The sequence below is a fragment of the Parasteatoda tepidariorum genome, chromosome 9, assembly GCF_982258835.1.
Source record: "Parasteatoda tepidariorum strain Cologne lab strain chromosome 9, Ptep-v5.0, whole genome shotgun sequence".
NCBI classification, from domain to species: Eukaryota; Metazoa; Arthropoda; class Arachnida; order Araneae; family Theridiidae; genus Parasteatoda; species Parasteatoda tepidariorum.
In genome coordinates, this window is record NC_141763.1 from 33,751,803 (window position 1) to 33,769,861 (window position 18,059).

The 18,059-nt window shown below is 27.8% G+C and overlaps 1 protein-coding gene across 10 annotated transcripts in view; it reads right to left on the minus strand.

Moving 5' to 3' along the window:
- Positions 1 to 7,687: 7,687 nt before the first annotated feature.
- The window catches only part of Vps35 (Vacuolar protein sorting 35), a 33,197-nt gene continuing 22,825 nt past the window's right edge, over positions 7,688 to 18,059 (minus strand). For all 10 annotated transcript variants that reach the window (XM_016064083.4, XM_016064081.4, XM_016064077.4 and 7 more), the window contains 6 exons: positions 17,846 to 17,968; positions 16,913 to 17,092; positions 15,328 to 15,567; positions 13,081 to 13,224; positions 11,674 to 11,907; positions 7,688 to 7,893 (listed from right to left, as the gene is read on the minus strand). In XM_016064083.4, coding sequence (XP_015919569.1) covers positions 11,686 to 11,907; positions 13,081 to 13,224; positions 15,328 to 15,567; positions 16,913 to 17,092; positions 17,846 to 17,968 — 909 coding nt within the window. In that variant the 3' untranslated portion in view covers positions 7,688 to 7,893; positions 11,674 to 11,685. The remainder of the gene's footprint in view (positions 7,894 to 11,673; positions 11,908 to 13,080; positions 13,225 to 15,327; positions 15,568 to 16,912; positions 17,093 to 17,845; positions 17,969 to 18,059) is intronic.

Below are 18,059 nucleotides of genomic sequence, written 5' to 3' on the forward strand. Positions count from 1 at the left end.
CCATAATGAAACTTCCTAGAATATTAAGCCTCTTCTTACATCACCTCGTAAGCATAGCATAAAAGGTGAACTGCACCGAAAAAATCCTAAATTTCTTCCTGTTTTAGAAAGCTTGTTATTGTTTACAGTTAGTCAACCATCTATAATGCTGTAGGTGCAATATTGACGATCGAAATATGCTATAAGTGGCTGAATGCAGAACTCGTTACCTATATTGACACTCACATGCTTTCACCATTATCCTGTGGAGAGTCTTAGGAAAAGAGGTATGTTAGTTTCTCTTTTGATTTTGAAATATATTAAAAACTTTTAAGTTAGGAAACTGTATTCAACTGAAAACTATATAAAACATAGTTTTTTAAGAAAACATAGTGGAAATTTTAAAAGATATTTTTATTAGTTAAATACGAAAAATATTAAGAAAAGGGAAAATATCACAACACATTCCTCCACAACTGAGAAGAGGAGGAGGCGGGTCAAAACATTGAACCGGTCACACGCCTCTTCAGATGGCATATTCGATCATTGCGATCGCGAATATTAATGAGATACATGAATTGCATGTGAAAAACTCGCATATATATTAAAATAATACATATATATATAAATACATACGTAAAAAGAGACGTTCTTTGCTTACAGTTAGAATAAACCTTAGCTGGTAAGTACTTTATTTACGTCGCACTACAGTTACCAATAGCCCAGGGAGCAACTCTATAGAGATTCACAATGGGATAATAAAGACTCATTTTGTCAAAAGTAATATTTATAAAATTTGAAGAAATAAAAAATAATTTTCGCGATAGCAACGATCGAATACGCCATCTGGGAAGAAGACTGGTTCCATGTCTTGACCCTTTCCTGTCCTGACTATGTTCAATATAGTTTTCGGATCCGAATAGTTTCCCAGCTTAAAATTTTTCAATTTATTTAAAAATCAAGAGAAAAACTAACTTACTTACTTCTCCTATGACTCTCCACACGCTATGGGTGAAAGCATTTAAAGTGTTGCCATAGGAAAAGAGTTCTGCTCTACCGCTTGTAGCCCATTTCGATCGTCATTTATATGATAATTTTTTTTTATCAATGCATAACAAAAATTTGTATTGAAAAAAAAATGGCATATTCCTCCTTCTATACTCTTTTTGATTCGTCATCGCAGCAAAGGAAAAAAAATTGTGAATCCTGTTTAAAAAATCGTTGAATCTACGATAATAACTGGAAAAAGTCAGATTGGGATAGAAATTTTTTTCCTACGAATCGAACGCATCTAAATGGGGCTAACTAAATGAAAGTTTCAAGATTCACGCCTTGTAATAAATAATATTATATTAAAAATATCGAGATTTTAAAAAATATGCGGAAATCGAACTGACGAAAAATTTATAGAAAAAACTATAGAATTATCGTGTCAAACAGTGAATACTAAGGTGTAGATACTATTTGAATTTCTTGTATCATAATAATATCGGGATTTTAAAAAATCATGTGAAAAGCAACAGCAATAACTACCAAAAATAAATTATTGATAGATTTAGCTCAAATCGATCGGATTAAAAAATAATTACTCACATATGCGATTTCTTATTTCTTAATAACATCACTTGAAAATATCCGTAGAAATAATTGTGAAAGATTCGATCGAAATATATTGGTAACGTAGCGTCAAAAAACATCTAAAAAATGCACGAATTAAATTTTACGTGTCGTAAGAATAATGTATAAAAAATATAGAGATAAAAAAAAAAACATTGAGAAAACTCGCAGCGATAATAGCAAATAAAACGATCGGAACACTACATGGATTTACGATTGTATTGACACAAATCGGGAGCATCAAAATGTGATTATCAAATGCGTGATTCAAATTTTGAGTGTCGTTATTTTAAAAACTATAAAAAAAATCAATTTCATGAACTGTAACAGAAAAAAGTTCCGAAAATGGATTTACGATGTTATCGAAAGCTTTGAAAAGTGATTACTAAAATGGGCGATTATAACCAAATAAAAAAGGCGGCAAATATATCACATTGTTTAAATAATTCTTCTGTATCAAATCGAAATATAAAACGAAATTGCAACTCATTAAAATTTATGTTTTAAAAAAGTTAGAAAAAACTGCATTTTTTTAGCGAACGATCTTTTAGACACCTGGACCCCAAACCTCGCAGCTTTTGAACACGGACGGTGACGTCACTATTCCCCGGAGTCTATTCTATACCACCGTCCGATAGTAAAACAAAATCCAAACCTCGCAACTCCCGAAGAGAGCGGTGAAGGGAATCCCAGCCCTCGAAGAAAGGTTCGGACCCTCCCCCTAGGAAGTGACGTTTTGTATCGATAGTTCTAAGAAAGTGACCAATGGCTTTTGTTTATCCTTTAATCGTTCTCCCTTCGCTTAGGGGTCGTGACCTCTATCCCAGAGTTTACAGTGTTCTTTCAGAAAGAGAATGTATTCTTCTTTCATTTTGACAGTTACATACATAGTCTAAAATAAATATCTACATATTTTAATCTTTGATCTTTCTTCAAGAATTTAATATGTAGTATTCGTTTTAAACTTGTTTGCATTATTGTATTTATTATTAGAGAATCGATTTACCTATAACTATATTTACTAACAGTTTGCCAAAAAAAAGAAATATTCTTAAAATAAAAAATAATACGTCAAATAATACAAATCAATAATACAAATCCAATACATCTTTATTTATTACCTATACTAGATTATGAAACTTTAGAAATTATATGTATATTATCGAGTGCTTTTAGATTTAAAGAACTAATGATTAATATTTAATTTCACAAAATTTTGCAATTTTCTATTTTTACTTATTTTATTATTTATAAATTTTTTATTATATTTATGATTACTTTCTTACCTTCTATTATTTATATTTTTTTTTATTTTTTTATTATTTGCAATTGATAAAATGTGTAGCTTTATACTTTATAACACTAAAATCTTTTAGTTTTAAAGCTACAATAAGTATCAAAATAACGCGCAATAAATAAACTTTAATAAATCGGTAGAATGCATGAAATAAACTTTAAACTAGCATTTTTTAAATAATTGTTAGTTTAAATAATCTTAAAAAAAATTTGCTTTACAATTTTAAAAGAAACTGCTTTTTAAATTTTTCACTTTCTTTTCTGTTATGATTCCTCTTTTTTTTTTTTTTTTTTTTTTCGCAATTGCAAACTTATACATTTTAATAATTGTAAGCTATTTTTTCAAGAAAAACATTATTTTCTTCTTTTTTATAATATTTTTTATAATAAATTACAATTCGCAACTCAAACAATGCAATATTTATTTTTCAAATTTAATAATTTATCTCTTTTTTGGAAATGGTATTTTCAATCGTTGTGTTTTATTGAACTAGATTTGGAAAAAAATTCTCTGCAATAAATTTTTTGCCTTACATTACCCTCTTACATTAAACCCAACTCAGAAGACAAGGATGCCAAGTAGTTGTACTTTATTTAAGAATTTCATGCTAGAGCTATTAGTTACACAATTTCACTATTGTCGTTCTAACCATAAGGGCAGTTCGTGATTTTTTTTTATATCACAAATTCGTTTTTAAAGTTTAACTCGTTACAAGTATTTTTAATACTTTCAATTAAACACATTTTCAATTTCAAAATATTCTCAATTGTTTTTATATTTGATGCTGGATTTTATTTTTTTTGCCTTATCATTTATCATTGTGTATGTAAATAAATTATGAAAAAGTAATTCGGAAAAATATTTGTTTTAAGTGCCACATAAATTTGTAAGAGACTTTTTGAATTCGAATTAATTGCATCAAATAGGATAACTTAAAATATTATTCGAATAATACCAAAAAAAGATTAGTATAATAATTACCAATGAATACAGGTAAAACAGAATATATTAGTTAATATTTAGAAATTAATAATACTTAGCAAATTATTAATACTTAACTAATATTTAAAAAAAAAGTCTCAAAACAGAGAAAACAATTATGCTCGATTTTTTCTCTCCCTAAAATTTGTAATGCTAACAATAAGTATTTTCAAAAATTCAAATGTCAAACAACAGCTTAAGAAATAACTAAAAAGTTTTCTTTAGTCTAGAATTTTTTTAGTACAAATTTTAAACAAAATATTTAAAACAACGTGATTTTTTTTAGAAATTTTTTAATGTTTATTTTAACAATTTTTTTTCTTAAAATATTACATAATTTTTAAAAAACAAATTTTTTAGTATATTTCGATGTCATAATTATAAGACTAGAAATATAAATAATTTTTTCTTGGAATATTGAGAACAGGAAAATTAAGGAAAAAAATAATACAAAAAGGTTTCTTAATTATGCATCTAAATTTACCAGCAACTTTAAAACAATTAATTCAAAAACAATTTTATTAAAAAAGTTTTCTTTCTTTATATTCCGGTCTTTTTATTATGCTCTTATATGGAATCCAACTCAGAAGACAAGGGTGCCAAGTCATGAGAACTTTGTTAGAACTTTTGGGAGTTAGAACTTTTAGTTTCTATTGTACAGCAATGGAAAATGGTCTAGCCATAAGGATTATTCGTGATTTTATTTTATCACAAATTAGTGTTAGTAGTTTAGCTCGATGCAAATATCAACTAGTTTTTATTGCACACATTTTTAAGAACAAAATTTTCTCAATTGTTTTTCTGATTGACGCAGGATATTTTTTTCTTATGATTTACCATTCTGTATATAAATAAATTTTGCTAAAGCAATTCAAAAAAAATTTCTCTCTTTTTACACGCCCCAAAAATTCGAAAAAAGCTTTTTGAAGTAGAATTAATCGCATACATTAAGATAATTTAAAGTATTACTTGAATAAAAACATAATAACGCTAGTTTAATAATAACAAATAAATATAAGTGAATATCTTTAGAATAACTTAGCTGATACTTAAAGGAGAATCTCAAAACAGAAAAGAGAATAATGCTTAAGTTTTTTTTCCACCCTAAAACTTATTACTTACCATTTTATTAAAGGAGTAATTATTTTAAAAAGATCAAATGTCAAACAGAAGATTAAGAAATAACTCTAAAACGCTTTTCTTATTCAATTGCTTTTTTAATGCTATTTCTAACAAAAAAAAATTTAAAAAAGGTGATTTTAGAATTTTTTTAATCTTAATCTTAACAAATTTTATTCCTAAAAATAATAGATAATTTTTCAAAAAATAAATTGTCGAATATATTTTGGCATTATAGATAGATATAAGAGTAAAAATATCTTTTTGTCTTAGAAAATAAAAGATGAAATTTTCGCATTTAAAGTATGAACAGAAAAATAAAAAAAATAATAAAAATGTTCTTAATTATGCATCTAAATTTAACTGCAACTTAATAATAATTCAAAAACGATTATATCGAAAAAATTTCCGCTCTTCATATTCCATGCTTTTTATTACCCACTTATATTCTACCCAACTCAAAAGACAAGTGAAAATAAATAAATTATGCTTCTTAATTATGCATCTAAACTAATCAACTACTTTATAAAAATTACAAAACCGATCATATTCTAAAAGCTTCAGTTCTTTCAAATCTCTGATAGAAAATTGCATAGCGGATTAAAAATAAGCATACAATTTATAGTAATTCTTATTTAAATTTTATACGATTTAGTTATAGTAATCTTTTTTATTTATTTGGCACTAATCTCAGTCATAACTCACCAATTTTTTAAAGAAAAAAATTCCATTTTTTTTCTGCAGATATTTTGAAAATATTACGAGGTAATTAAAATAAAAGTTAATAAAAACATGGCAATAATTATACTAAACATATTATGGCTAAGAATACACAAAAATTTGGAACAGAAAAAATTTTCACGTTTTATGTCGTGCAAGATTATTATAGATTTTATTATAAGTTCTGCTAGAAACCGAAACTAATTATTTAATCCATTTATTATATGAAATAATAAATTTGTGAGAGAAAAAATTATGTCTGAAATATATTCATAAAATATCTAGGTAAATGATTATAAAAAATCATAAAATATCTGGGTAAAAATTATCTTTGAAATCGGAAATCTAATTTAATCCCAGCGTTAAACGCATCCTATTCGAACGTTCGAATCGCTTTCACCAGCAAATTGTTAGGTGAAAGCTTTCCGATAGATGGGAGGAGAAATGAAGATCGCAGCCCGTTAGCAAAATCCGTTCGAAAGCGCGAGGTTTCAGATTTTCCCTAGGAGTAGAAACGTGACGTCAAAATGACGTCATTTTTCTCTTCCTAGCTCGTTCGAAGTCTGCGAGGTTTGAGCTCCTGCCATTTCCGTATTACTTTTTGGATTATCAATTTTCTACCTTTGGTTTTGCTTCAGTAGTTCATTAAATCGAGCCAAAGTTTGGAGTATTTTTTTCTGCCTCGTGTTCTTTAATCTCCAATTCGTGTAAAAAAAAATAAAAAAATCACGATAGCGATCGGTATAGCGCATGAATGAGAACAAAAGAAGAAAGCAAAGGGGGTACTAATAAGGCCTAGATAAATATCCCGTTAAGGAGAATTTGCGTGAATAGCGAAATTCAAATTTTAGATTAGCGGACTTCAATACAATTTTGTCAGAATATAAATTATTGATTCCTGGAAATCTGCTAAACAATGGTCTTAAAAATCACGGAATTTAGCGAATTAGCAGAAAAAGCTCATGCTTGAAAAAGTCAAAAATGCTAAAAGAAAATTTGTCAAAAGAAATAAAATACCTTCAAAGCATCAGAACAAACTTGAACGATAAATCGATCCAGTTCACGGACTCGAAGAAAAGGGTTTCTCCCTTCATATAGCAACCATAAAAGAGACGTACTATTTTAACAATGTTACAATGAACCAAATTTTGATGTAAGCAAAGTATTGTTAAATTGATGCTATTTCAAGTGTTTGGTAATAAATTTCTGTCCAAAACAAGTGCCTATAACGGATGATAATATAATTTAAATTAAGAAAATTAGTAAATAACTTCAAATTAAAAGAATCAATGAAAGAAAAAAAATTCCAGCTTTTCTTTTTATAATTCCAGGTTTTCCAGATGGTCCACCCCGAGTACAAATAAAAACATATATGTTGACTATATGTAATTTTTTTTTTTACTGCAAACTTTAAATAAAGCTTCCAGTGCCAATGGGCTTTTCTCAACATCAATTGCTTGGTCTTGTGGTGTAAAATAAGGAATAAGATTTTCGGATGGGAAAACTTTTTTTTCTTTTAGCATCATTTCAATTTCATTTGCCATTATTCACAGTCTATCGGGTTTAACGATACAATTTTGAAAACCAACTTTTTTTTAAATAAAGATAATAATTTAGCTTTTAACTGTTAAGAAATATGTTATGCATATTTCAGCATGACAGAGCCCATTTTCATTTTTTCTAGCATTAAGGAATATTAGAATTCCTTTTTGCATTCCTTTAAGGAAATACTTACCGTGGTTTTCAATAAGAAAAACTCCGTACATTTTCCCCAAATGTTGCTTAGAGAGATGATATTTTAGTGCTTAAATTATACTTAAAAAAAATTGATTGAAAAATCAAGTACTTCTTAGTAAAAATGACATCTTCCCTAGAAATTCGGCTTCGAAATTCCTTATATTATATTGATCGAAATAAAAGTGTGTATTGTGATATAATTGAAAATATATAATGCTTTAAAATAAAGGACACTAATTGCAAATTTTAAATTATACTTTAATATTCAAAAGATTTAAATTATTTCATCAAATATACAACAACAACTAAATTCTAACAAAAAAGCATATCAGACACTTTAAATGGCACTTTCTATTTACAAATATAATGTGGAATGGTGATATTGAGTCCAATTTTAATTCACATGTTTTGGTTGCACTGCATTCATACAAGATCTGAACCACCTACATAAATGATAAAAATATGTTATATATTTGAAAAAACTAGAATTTATACATTGATTATTACAAATTAGAGATAAGTAGATAGTGATCACAGATAGAGATTACAAATGAATAAAATTAGATGTACTGATAATTTTGCATTTTTGAAATCTTATTTTCAAGATTTTATTAGTATTAATTGTTTTAAAATTGTGTAAATTTCATTACTTTTTCCCCTGTTTTATAAAGATTAAATAACAGATTCTTAAATGCAAATATTTTACAGGGTAAACAGGAATTATTTTCTTTAAAAAATCTGTTACTGCATTCAATATAATTTTTTAAATCAAACATTGATTATACTACAGGATGCGGCAAAAACCTCAGACAAACAATGTTTAATATAACTTTACTAAAAGTGAATAAATTAACAAAATATAAAATAATAATAAGAGCAGATTTTCACTAATAAATAAATTCAATTTGTTTCAAAGTGGTTGCCTTTTACAGTGATGCAGGGGTGCAAGCATTAATAGAAATTTTCAGCAAAGGGCCACAAGTTTTCTACCTGTAATGAATTGAATTGCAGCCAAAATGATTTCTTCAGAGAGTCCAAAAATTTTTGCGACTTAGTGCAGGCTCTAGTCTCCAAAGTGGACCATATACTGTAATCCGTGAGATTGATATCCGGTGAGTAGAGTGGCCATTCTTCAGATGATAAGTAACTCTTCAGATAGTTCTTCAAATCATGTCCGTAAAATGCACCTGGCACCAATCTTGTGTCTTTTTGACCTTGTGAGCTCATGCAGAGTTTTGTTGTAACATCCAGTTAACATTGCCATGGTACAACAGCCTTTAGAATATCCCACTAGTATACTTATTGATTTATTTAACCACACTCATCCACAAAAACCAGAGGTGTTTTGGCGACTTTCGATTTTGGAGATGTTTAACAATTGCCAAGGTTTTTGGAACGTTTACCGACCAGTCGCTTTGGGAGTTAAGAGCTTGTTGCACAGTAAAGAGTTTGTTGTTTTTGCTGTCTTAAGCCACTGATAAGTTTATTTTAAGACAGAAGGGTGCACTTCTTCGTTTTCCAGTGGCACTATCTATGGTCGAGAATTCGACTTCTGTTGCACACATACAACGCAGTCCCTTTCAAAGGAAGGACACATTTACTCACCATCCATCCATCTGCAGAGCCTAATTTTGACCTAAACCATAGCACGAGCAATCTCCGATCTGCTACCCCCAGAGGTATTGCTTTGTTATTAGATTTTAGGTATTAATTTGTATGGTAAAGAGCTTTCCATCAGTCAAAATGAATATCTTCCAATGCTGACTTGCAGCCCATTGCTAAAAATTTCAATAAGCGTTTGTACCTCTGAATTGCTGCAAAAATCGAACCTTTGAAATAAATTTATTCATTTTTAAAAGTTATATTAAAAATTGTTTGCCCTGGTTTTTAGCCACACTCTGTATTATGTTTTTGTTTGCATTCACTATGAGTGAAATAAATTCCATTATCAAATAGTTAGAGTAGTAATCATTACCAATTTACAATACAAGTATATGAAACCTAATTTTTTAAACTAATGAACATTTAGGCATTCTGAATTTTTAAAAATACTTCCATGAAATAAAATATTGATTTGAAATTTTTTAGCATGGCATTAATTTTGTGGAAAACGACATATAGCTTTTGTTAAATAAAAATGAATCTTAGCTGGCATAACTACTAGCACAAACAGTAAATTCAAAAGACTACTACAAATAATATGTAACACACAATCTCTGATACTGCTTGGTTGTTTGTATAATCATAATATTTGAATTACGCAAACAATTGAATTGAATTTTTATTTCTAGAAAAATTATATAAGTCTAATTATATATAAAAAAATTTTTTTAAAAAAACAGAACTTTGCATATAGGTAGACCTTGAACAGCATATATTATTTCTTTTATAATAGTAAAAGAAGTAAAAACTGCTAAACAAATAGTATTGAACATGCATAAACATAATAGTAAGGCACACTGATAATTACCAAATACGATGATTATTTGTGAAAATTTGTTTTACTAAATATATTATGAATTAAAAATATATTATGTAATATATATTACTAAATATATTATATATTAAATGTATAATCATTCATACATAACATATTTGCAATGACAGAGTACATAATGGCAGAACATATTAACATTAAAGCGAATTTGAGAAAATTGGCTTAAGAATAAATAGAAATACCATCAAAGAAGTTCGCAAATCATCTTTTTCATTTAAGGATAGTTCATTTATATGCTAGACAAAATAAATTAAATTTTATGACTATAATCATAGCTTGTTGTTAAGAGTTCTTTATGTGTTTTTAATGTTTCATGTCACTTATGCTTTTACATTAGGCAACTGCGAACATATTAGTGCATCACAGACCTACAGTGACAACAGCTATGCAATGTATTAAATGTGCATACCTTTCAAATTCCTTTATGACTAGAGATAAGAAAAACTTGGAGTCCCTTTTAGTGGTCCAAGCTTTCTAAAGCCAGCAGGCTTTTAATCTAAATCCACCTGATATAACATGTCAGACAACAGAAAAGATTTTTGTACATATAAGAAATATTATTAGAGATAACCTACTTTAAAATCATGATATTTAACAAATCTCAATTATTAACAATTGACAGTTTTTGATTTTTTTTTTATACTTAATAGCAGAACTTAACAAATTTTTACATATCTGCTAAATTTGAAAGTAGAAAAAAAGCATACAGAAACTTTACCACAAGCCTGAAAATTTCTTTCAGCTTACAACGAGGATCTGGCCAGAACTTGTGCTGAGTTAGTCTCTTTTTTTATTAATAACAACCTTTTTTTTATTCAACTTATCTCCGTTTTAAGTTAATTCTTGAGAGATACATTACCCCTTAACGATCGGTAAATTTTCAAGAAAACGGTCATAAAAGTGCCTATTTTTTTGGCCTTTGTATTTGATTAGTGCTGACATCTAGTTTAAAATAAACTAACTATCTACAATTACCTTAAAAATATCCTGGTACTGCCATCTGGTGTGTAAAATGAAAAATAGAATGTTTTCTGGACAAAAGAAATGAATTAGTTTTATTCTTATAGGTGCGTTACTACTGAACAATATCACGGGAGCAAGAAATTGAGGGCAAAACTTCACCCCGTCATTTTCATGGGAGCGAGAAGGAAGGGGTTAAAGAAAATGGGAATTACTGTGTTTTAAAACTCTGATGTAGAGAAAAAGTTCTGTAGCAATCATTAGCAAGTCAAACCATAAATATTTGAATGAAAAATAATTCAATATACTATTTTGCTACATTTATTTGATTGCAAAATTTGTCAACAAGGATTGTAAAACAGCCTCTTTTTTTTAAGGCAACCTTTTGGAAGGTTAGTGCTTTTATAATAAACCAGCAGAGTTACTCTCGGCTTTGCCACCTTTAGAGTTATGTGTAAGTAACAACTGAGGTAAAACGTTTTACACACCAAATGAGAATTTTAGTTGGAAAATACAATTCACTGTCTTTAATATTTAACACAATTAAACAACAACTTTGGAAAAACAAGAAATGAAAAAGTTTTCCCTTTTCAAAGAAAATATTTATTTCATAAAGTGTGAAGAACATCTTAATAAAACCACCAAAATATAATTCAAACTGAGGAAAAATAGCAATTTAAGTTAAAGTAATAATTTAAGTAGTATTTTAATGTTTCTTAATTAATGTTACTTATATATCCTTCAGCTAGCACCCTCAAATACTTACTTTAGTAATAAATTATAGAGCAGGTTCCTCAATAGCCGCCTCTTTCTGAGTAGCTGCTTTACCATCTTTTAAATGTTCTATGCTATGTTCTTTCTCAGTAGTTGCTTTACCTTCTTGTAAATGTTCTATGGTATTCTGGAAATGTTTATTAATTTGTTCAGTTTCTTCATTTACTTCGAGGTTAGGGAGGAGCTCTTTTATCTCACTCAATAAATGGTTTTTAAGGTTCTGAATCTGAAAAAGTAAAAACTCATACTAATTATATAAGCAATGTGTATTTTGAAGAACACACTCCTTAGATAGTTATTTATAACTATTTACTAACTATAGTTTTTGTAGTAGAAATATTTTCTTAAAATGTCAATTTCATTTTAAGTTTTTAAAAAATAGGACGCAAAGCTAAGCAAAAAATGCTTTTGTAAGACCATTGGTATAGAATAATGCTACAGTGTAAAAAAAAGATAATGTAAGATACATTTCTACAATGTAAAAAAAAGAAGAGATAATTGATTAATAACTATAACATCTAGACAAGGTAAATCACATTTCAATTTAAACTAATTAACATTTAATATACTAGCTTTAAAGTTTCCAATTTTTTTGTTTTGATTGTGATTATTGGGAAACTAACAAGTTTACTTAAAATGAACTTAATGCTGAAAAGTACACATAAATTATAAGAAAATATGTAAACTTTTACAAAAATACTTCCTATTATTCAATCATATTTAAAAATGCAAACATTTAGGAAAAAATATAGAATATTTAAATGCTTTTAGAGGTTTATGTTATAAATATAAAAAGAAAAAACCAATTCATACAAGAATTAAATTTTCTAAAAAAAATATTGAAAATATTTAAATATCTTTAAAAACAATTGTCAAATATTTTTATTAGTTTTCTTTTAAAATAATAAATGAAATTTAGTTTTCAATAACCGGTATTTATATTTCTAACCGGTATTCTTTCAGGATGAACCGATATTTATACTTCTAAGATAAAAGTTACAGGGGGAGAAGAGTTAACATCTTATTGCTTATTTTCAATTTATCACATTATTGGAATAACTTTTATGTCATAAATATTTTAGGAATTGAAAATTTGGTACATTTTCTAATTTAATAGACTAAAAATTTAATTTTTATAACCTCAACAGAAGGAAACATTTCACAAGAGATCAGAATGAATTGCATCTTCAGACCTGATACAGTTCAGAAAATATTTTTGAGTAGAAAAACAAATTATTTGTAAAAATAATAGATAACAATACATTTTTAATGCTATCTGGTTATTCAAGTGTTCTTCTTTTTCTTTTTTTTTTTAATTTTGCACACTGTCATACATTGAATAAAGAAAAATTTTGATTAGCCTAAATATTTCACACATAAGAAATTGTGCAATACTCACTTGTTCATTGCCTTTTTCATGGAAATAAATGCAATGATTAAGAATTTCAACGAGAAGTTGTGCTTGTACACTAGAATCCATACATTGCTTAGCCGTATTTGTACCTTTCTTTAAACATTCTAATACTCTTTTACCATCATGCATCTATGGAAAAATGAAAATTATTACACATTTTGTTAAGTTCAATAAAATACTTAATAAAATTAAGTAATAGTTAATAAAATATATCTGTATTCCAGGGAAGAAGAAAAGTTAAGTGTATAAATTTGTTAGATATCTATATCTTCAATGCAAATTTAGAGGTTAAATTTGCATTGTCTAAACTAATTAGATGACTAACTGGTACAATCCCAAAAATCAATTTTAAAATACATGAGTTTTACAAAGCCAGATAATTGAACGAAGCTAAACAAATTAGATGATTAACTGGTGAAATTCAAATTTAAAATATGACTTTTATAAAAAACCAGCAAACTAAATGAAGCTGCCACACAAATTCTAAATGCCATTAAATTTGCACTAAATACAATCAATAATGCCACTAAATACAATCAATATAGTAAAAATCAAATTATTCGGAATCTGCAGGCCAGCTATCATTTCAGATTTCTAATTATTCTGGCTCACTAAAGAAAAGCTACTGTTTTTATCTGAAGTATTTCTTCTTCAACACGAGAACATAGATGGAGCACAATGCAGTAATCATGTAATTATACATGAATATTTTATGTTTTATTTTTAGTAGTTTAGTTCTCTACCTGTTTGTGTGTAGCAATAAAATTGTTTTTAAAACTGATATGATCATTGTTGAATAATTTTTTTCATAAGAATATTTTACAGCTATCATTATCATCAACAAGACTGATTTTTTATTCTAGATAATGCGTTTCAAATGAAGAATAATAATAGACATGTATGGTTGATTTTACTGAAAGAAATTATTAATAATCCTAAAATGATTATTGATTCAACTTCCACTATGACAAGTATGATCATGCCAATACACCCTCACTCTTGAACACTCTAAATTTTAGGATAATGTGCCATACATAAAAAATCCTTATTTAAATTTGAAAAATGACTCTTGATGTATGTTTCTGAAAAACAGGAGATTTTCTCCACTGTCAAAAACTTTGAATTGAACCATTTATCCTTCCAAAACTGTTATAAAACTTGTCTCCATTTTCTGAATATAAGGTTATGTGTTGTAATATCTTTAAGCCAGTTGAATTGCATAGAATTGACTACAAACATACAATTAATATTTAAAACTTTACATTTTCATAATAAATTGTAATAAATTATTTTATTTTTAAAGTCTGTGTAAAAACCATTTAGAAAGTGCATGATTAAGCAATCTAGTACAGAAATCTAAGAATTCGATAAATTAACAAATGAAGAAAACATATTCTTACTATAGCTATGAAAACGTTTGTAACTGTTATAAGTGTTAACTATTTTCAGAACGGTTATGACAAAAGCTTCAAGAAATTTTGAAGTTGTGCTCGGAACATATATTTACTGAAAAATTAAAAATTTAGTTACTTTTCAAATAAAATGAATTCAAAAAATGGTTGTTTCTGCAAAATATAAAAGAAAACTGACTAAAATATAAAATTTTGACTAAACATACAAATCAAAAGGGCAGTTACAATAATTTATCTGGGCTGATGAAGTAGACGAACATAGGTCAATATCAATAATTTAATAGAAGGCAATGAAATGGTATAAAAAGTAAGGATATAAAATGTATTGCTTCTTTCTAAATTTTGTTATCTTTCCCTAAAAATTCCAATAGCAAAATTCCAATTTAATTTTTAAAAAAATGGCAAACATATTCTAAATTGGACCAAATAACCTTTTATAATTTCTCACTTTATTCCATGTCCATTCCGTTATTGAAAATATGTAAAACACAAGTAATAGGTAGTATGCTTTACATGTATGTAATTAGTTTGTTTTTTCTTTATAAATTTCTTTTTCTGTTTACAAAAAGTGCTAGTAACAATATTCTAATTGAATTTTTCCAAATTGGACCAAATAACCTTTTACAACAACTAGCCATATTTCAAGTCTATCCAGTCATTGAAAATATATATAAAACGCAAATAATAGTATAATCAAATGCATATAATTATACAAGCAAACTGAGCTGAGTATTTATAAATAAACTAAATTCAAAATAAATAAAAAATTTAATTTTCTACAAAAAAACTTTAATAATGAAGGAAACAATAAGATACTAACTTCTTCGCCTTTTGTAGCTAAGTTTTTCCCAGACCAAAACAAGTGTGAACAGACGGATACACCCCGACACTGATCAGGTTTCTTAAGGAGCTTAGAGGTTGCAAGAGCACACTGTGTTCGAAGTGGTTCGTGGTTTTCTGCAGAGAAGCAGGACATCTGTTCTACTGTTGCGATTATTAGTGTTATGGCTGATAGTTGAGCTTTGCTCTCTGATATTTCTTCCTCATACAGGGAAAAAGCCTGGAAAAAAAAACAATGATTTGAATAAGTTAGCTTAATGTTTTTAAACTGATTTTAAACTAGTTATGTAGATTTAAGACACTGTATTTAAAGAAAAATATCATCTACAACTAAAATAATATATCGAAATAAACTTTAAACATATCACAACACGTTTTTAGAGTATGTGATCAATGATTTTTTTTTCCCAATGCCCACCTGGAGAATGACCTTTCATCATAAAGGCAGATTTGTTGGTCACTTTTTCAGGGGCACCATATTAGGTGGGCCAACGCTGCTCCCACAGTAAGGACAGAGAGTACAGAGAATGACAGAACATTTATGCCTTGCCCGGAATTCGAACCCAGAACATTTCCAACGCAAGGCCTGTTCCCTGATCTCTACACTTGCCGGTCGGCATGTGATAAATATAAAAAGGAACAAGGAGTTAATTTAATGGTGGCTATCAATACCAGTCGCATATCCAGAAGTAAATTTAACGTTTTAGGGGCAAAACAATATAATCAATTAATCTGTTACAATTGTGTTAGTGCAATATTTAATAGTATATGAACTATGTGGGAAATGTAAATAACATTATCTATAATAGATCAGCTGAATGGTGATATAAACTAAATCTGGCAGGTAAAATAAAAGAAACACAGATATTTCATAATTTTTGGAGGTTCTCATGGTCTTCCTCTCCATGTAAAGCAAATGCGGGTTAGCTCCATCAAAAAGTCCTCCACAAATGCAAATTTCTTCCAATACTCGATTCAGGAGTTTCCTTGTCTTCTGGATTGGTTTCCAAATTACAAGGACACGGAATTGAACGTTAGTAGTCATAAACCCATAAAAAAAACAAAAGAATGCACTAATTGTTCAAGTATAATTCTTTCATTGAAATCTTTGATTTTAATCTACACTTATATAGCATAGACCTTTCCACCACACCTTTTTGTTCACTTTGTAAATCTGGAGAGAAATTGGGCAGGGACCACCTGCTTCTATGTGGGGCCCTTCATGGACACACTGAGTCCTCAAGATATTGGGAGGCAAGAGAACTTTTAAGGCAATGACTTCGGTCTTCTTTCTTTGTTATCCTATGTACATTTGTATTCATTATTTATTTCATCTTTCTATTTGTACCTTTTTGCCTTGCCATTGGAAATAAAAAAAAATCTTTTTTTATTTTTTTAGAAATTGGAAACATGTTACTAAAAAACTAAATTTAATTTCCTTTTCAAAAGGAATAATTTTTAATTTACTTAATCTTCAGATTTTTTTCTCTCTGAAAGATTTTGAACCCTTTAGAAGTTGTTAATCCCTCAAGGGTAAAAAATATGATAAGTAATAAAAATCATACCTGTGAAACAAATTCATATGCTACTGCTTCATGACCTTCATAACCTATTTGTCCTGAAGCTAAAGCTCCCTGGAGAAACAGTCTTAGAGGAAGCTCAGCCATTTCAGCTTTAATTAATACATTTACAGTTTGAAGACAAAATCTAAATATTTTCTGGCATTTTTTCTCCCAGTTATCATCCTGCAATATCAATAAATTTTATTAGAATATCAATATGCAAATATATAATAAACTCAAATTACTTGAAGAATATACAGAGCCAAAGGAAATAATATTCTGATAATGCATTATTACAATAGCATTGTTTCTATACAAAATTAGGCTTTAATGATTGCATCAAATTTTAAGTAGTAATAATTGCAAGTAGTATAAAACACAATTATATTATGTCTAGGTTTTTCTGAGAGGTACCTATTTTGTAAAAATTTATTCATAATTTGTGAAAATTAAAAATTATATTAAAAGAACAACACAAAAATATAGTAAAAATATGGATTTATCGTTTCATACGGGATACAAAAATAAAATTTAAAAAAAAAATATTTCGTGAAAGTTGAATTTGTGAAGGTACCACTAAACGGTAGTAAATTTGGCCTGAGCAGACCCCTGATTATGTAATACTCCTTATGATTTGGAACAAAAATCATTCCATATTCACCATCAAAAGGTAATGAAAAGAGTACACATTTTGACCAGCAAATTTTCCTGAATATGAAAAAGGTTTTCATTATGATACTATAAAAAATCCACAAATTTTCCAATTGAGAAAACATTTGCAGAATAACTGTTTAAAAAATATTAATTTAGCAAATAAAACACTATAAGGTTTTATTGTAAAAAGATTATGCCAAAATTAACAAAAAAATTTTTTTAAACAAATGGAACACTAACAATGAACAAAAATTTACAAGTTAAAATATATGCACACATTACCTCTTCACTGCAATTCTTGTACCTAAAAGCAAGCTTGTATGCTTGAAATACAATTGGTGCAAGAGTAAATCTAATACGCCTGTTACCACCATTTCCAAAATGTTTCCGAGTTGTATTGAGCATCTAAAATGTGTTTTAAAACCATTAATCATACCATACATCAACCATTAATTAAAACCATACATCAAACTATTAAACTTCTTTAAAAAATAGT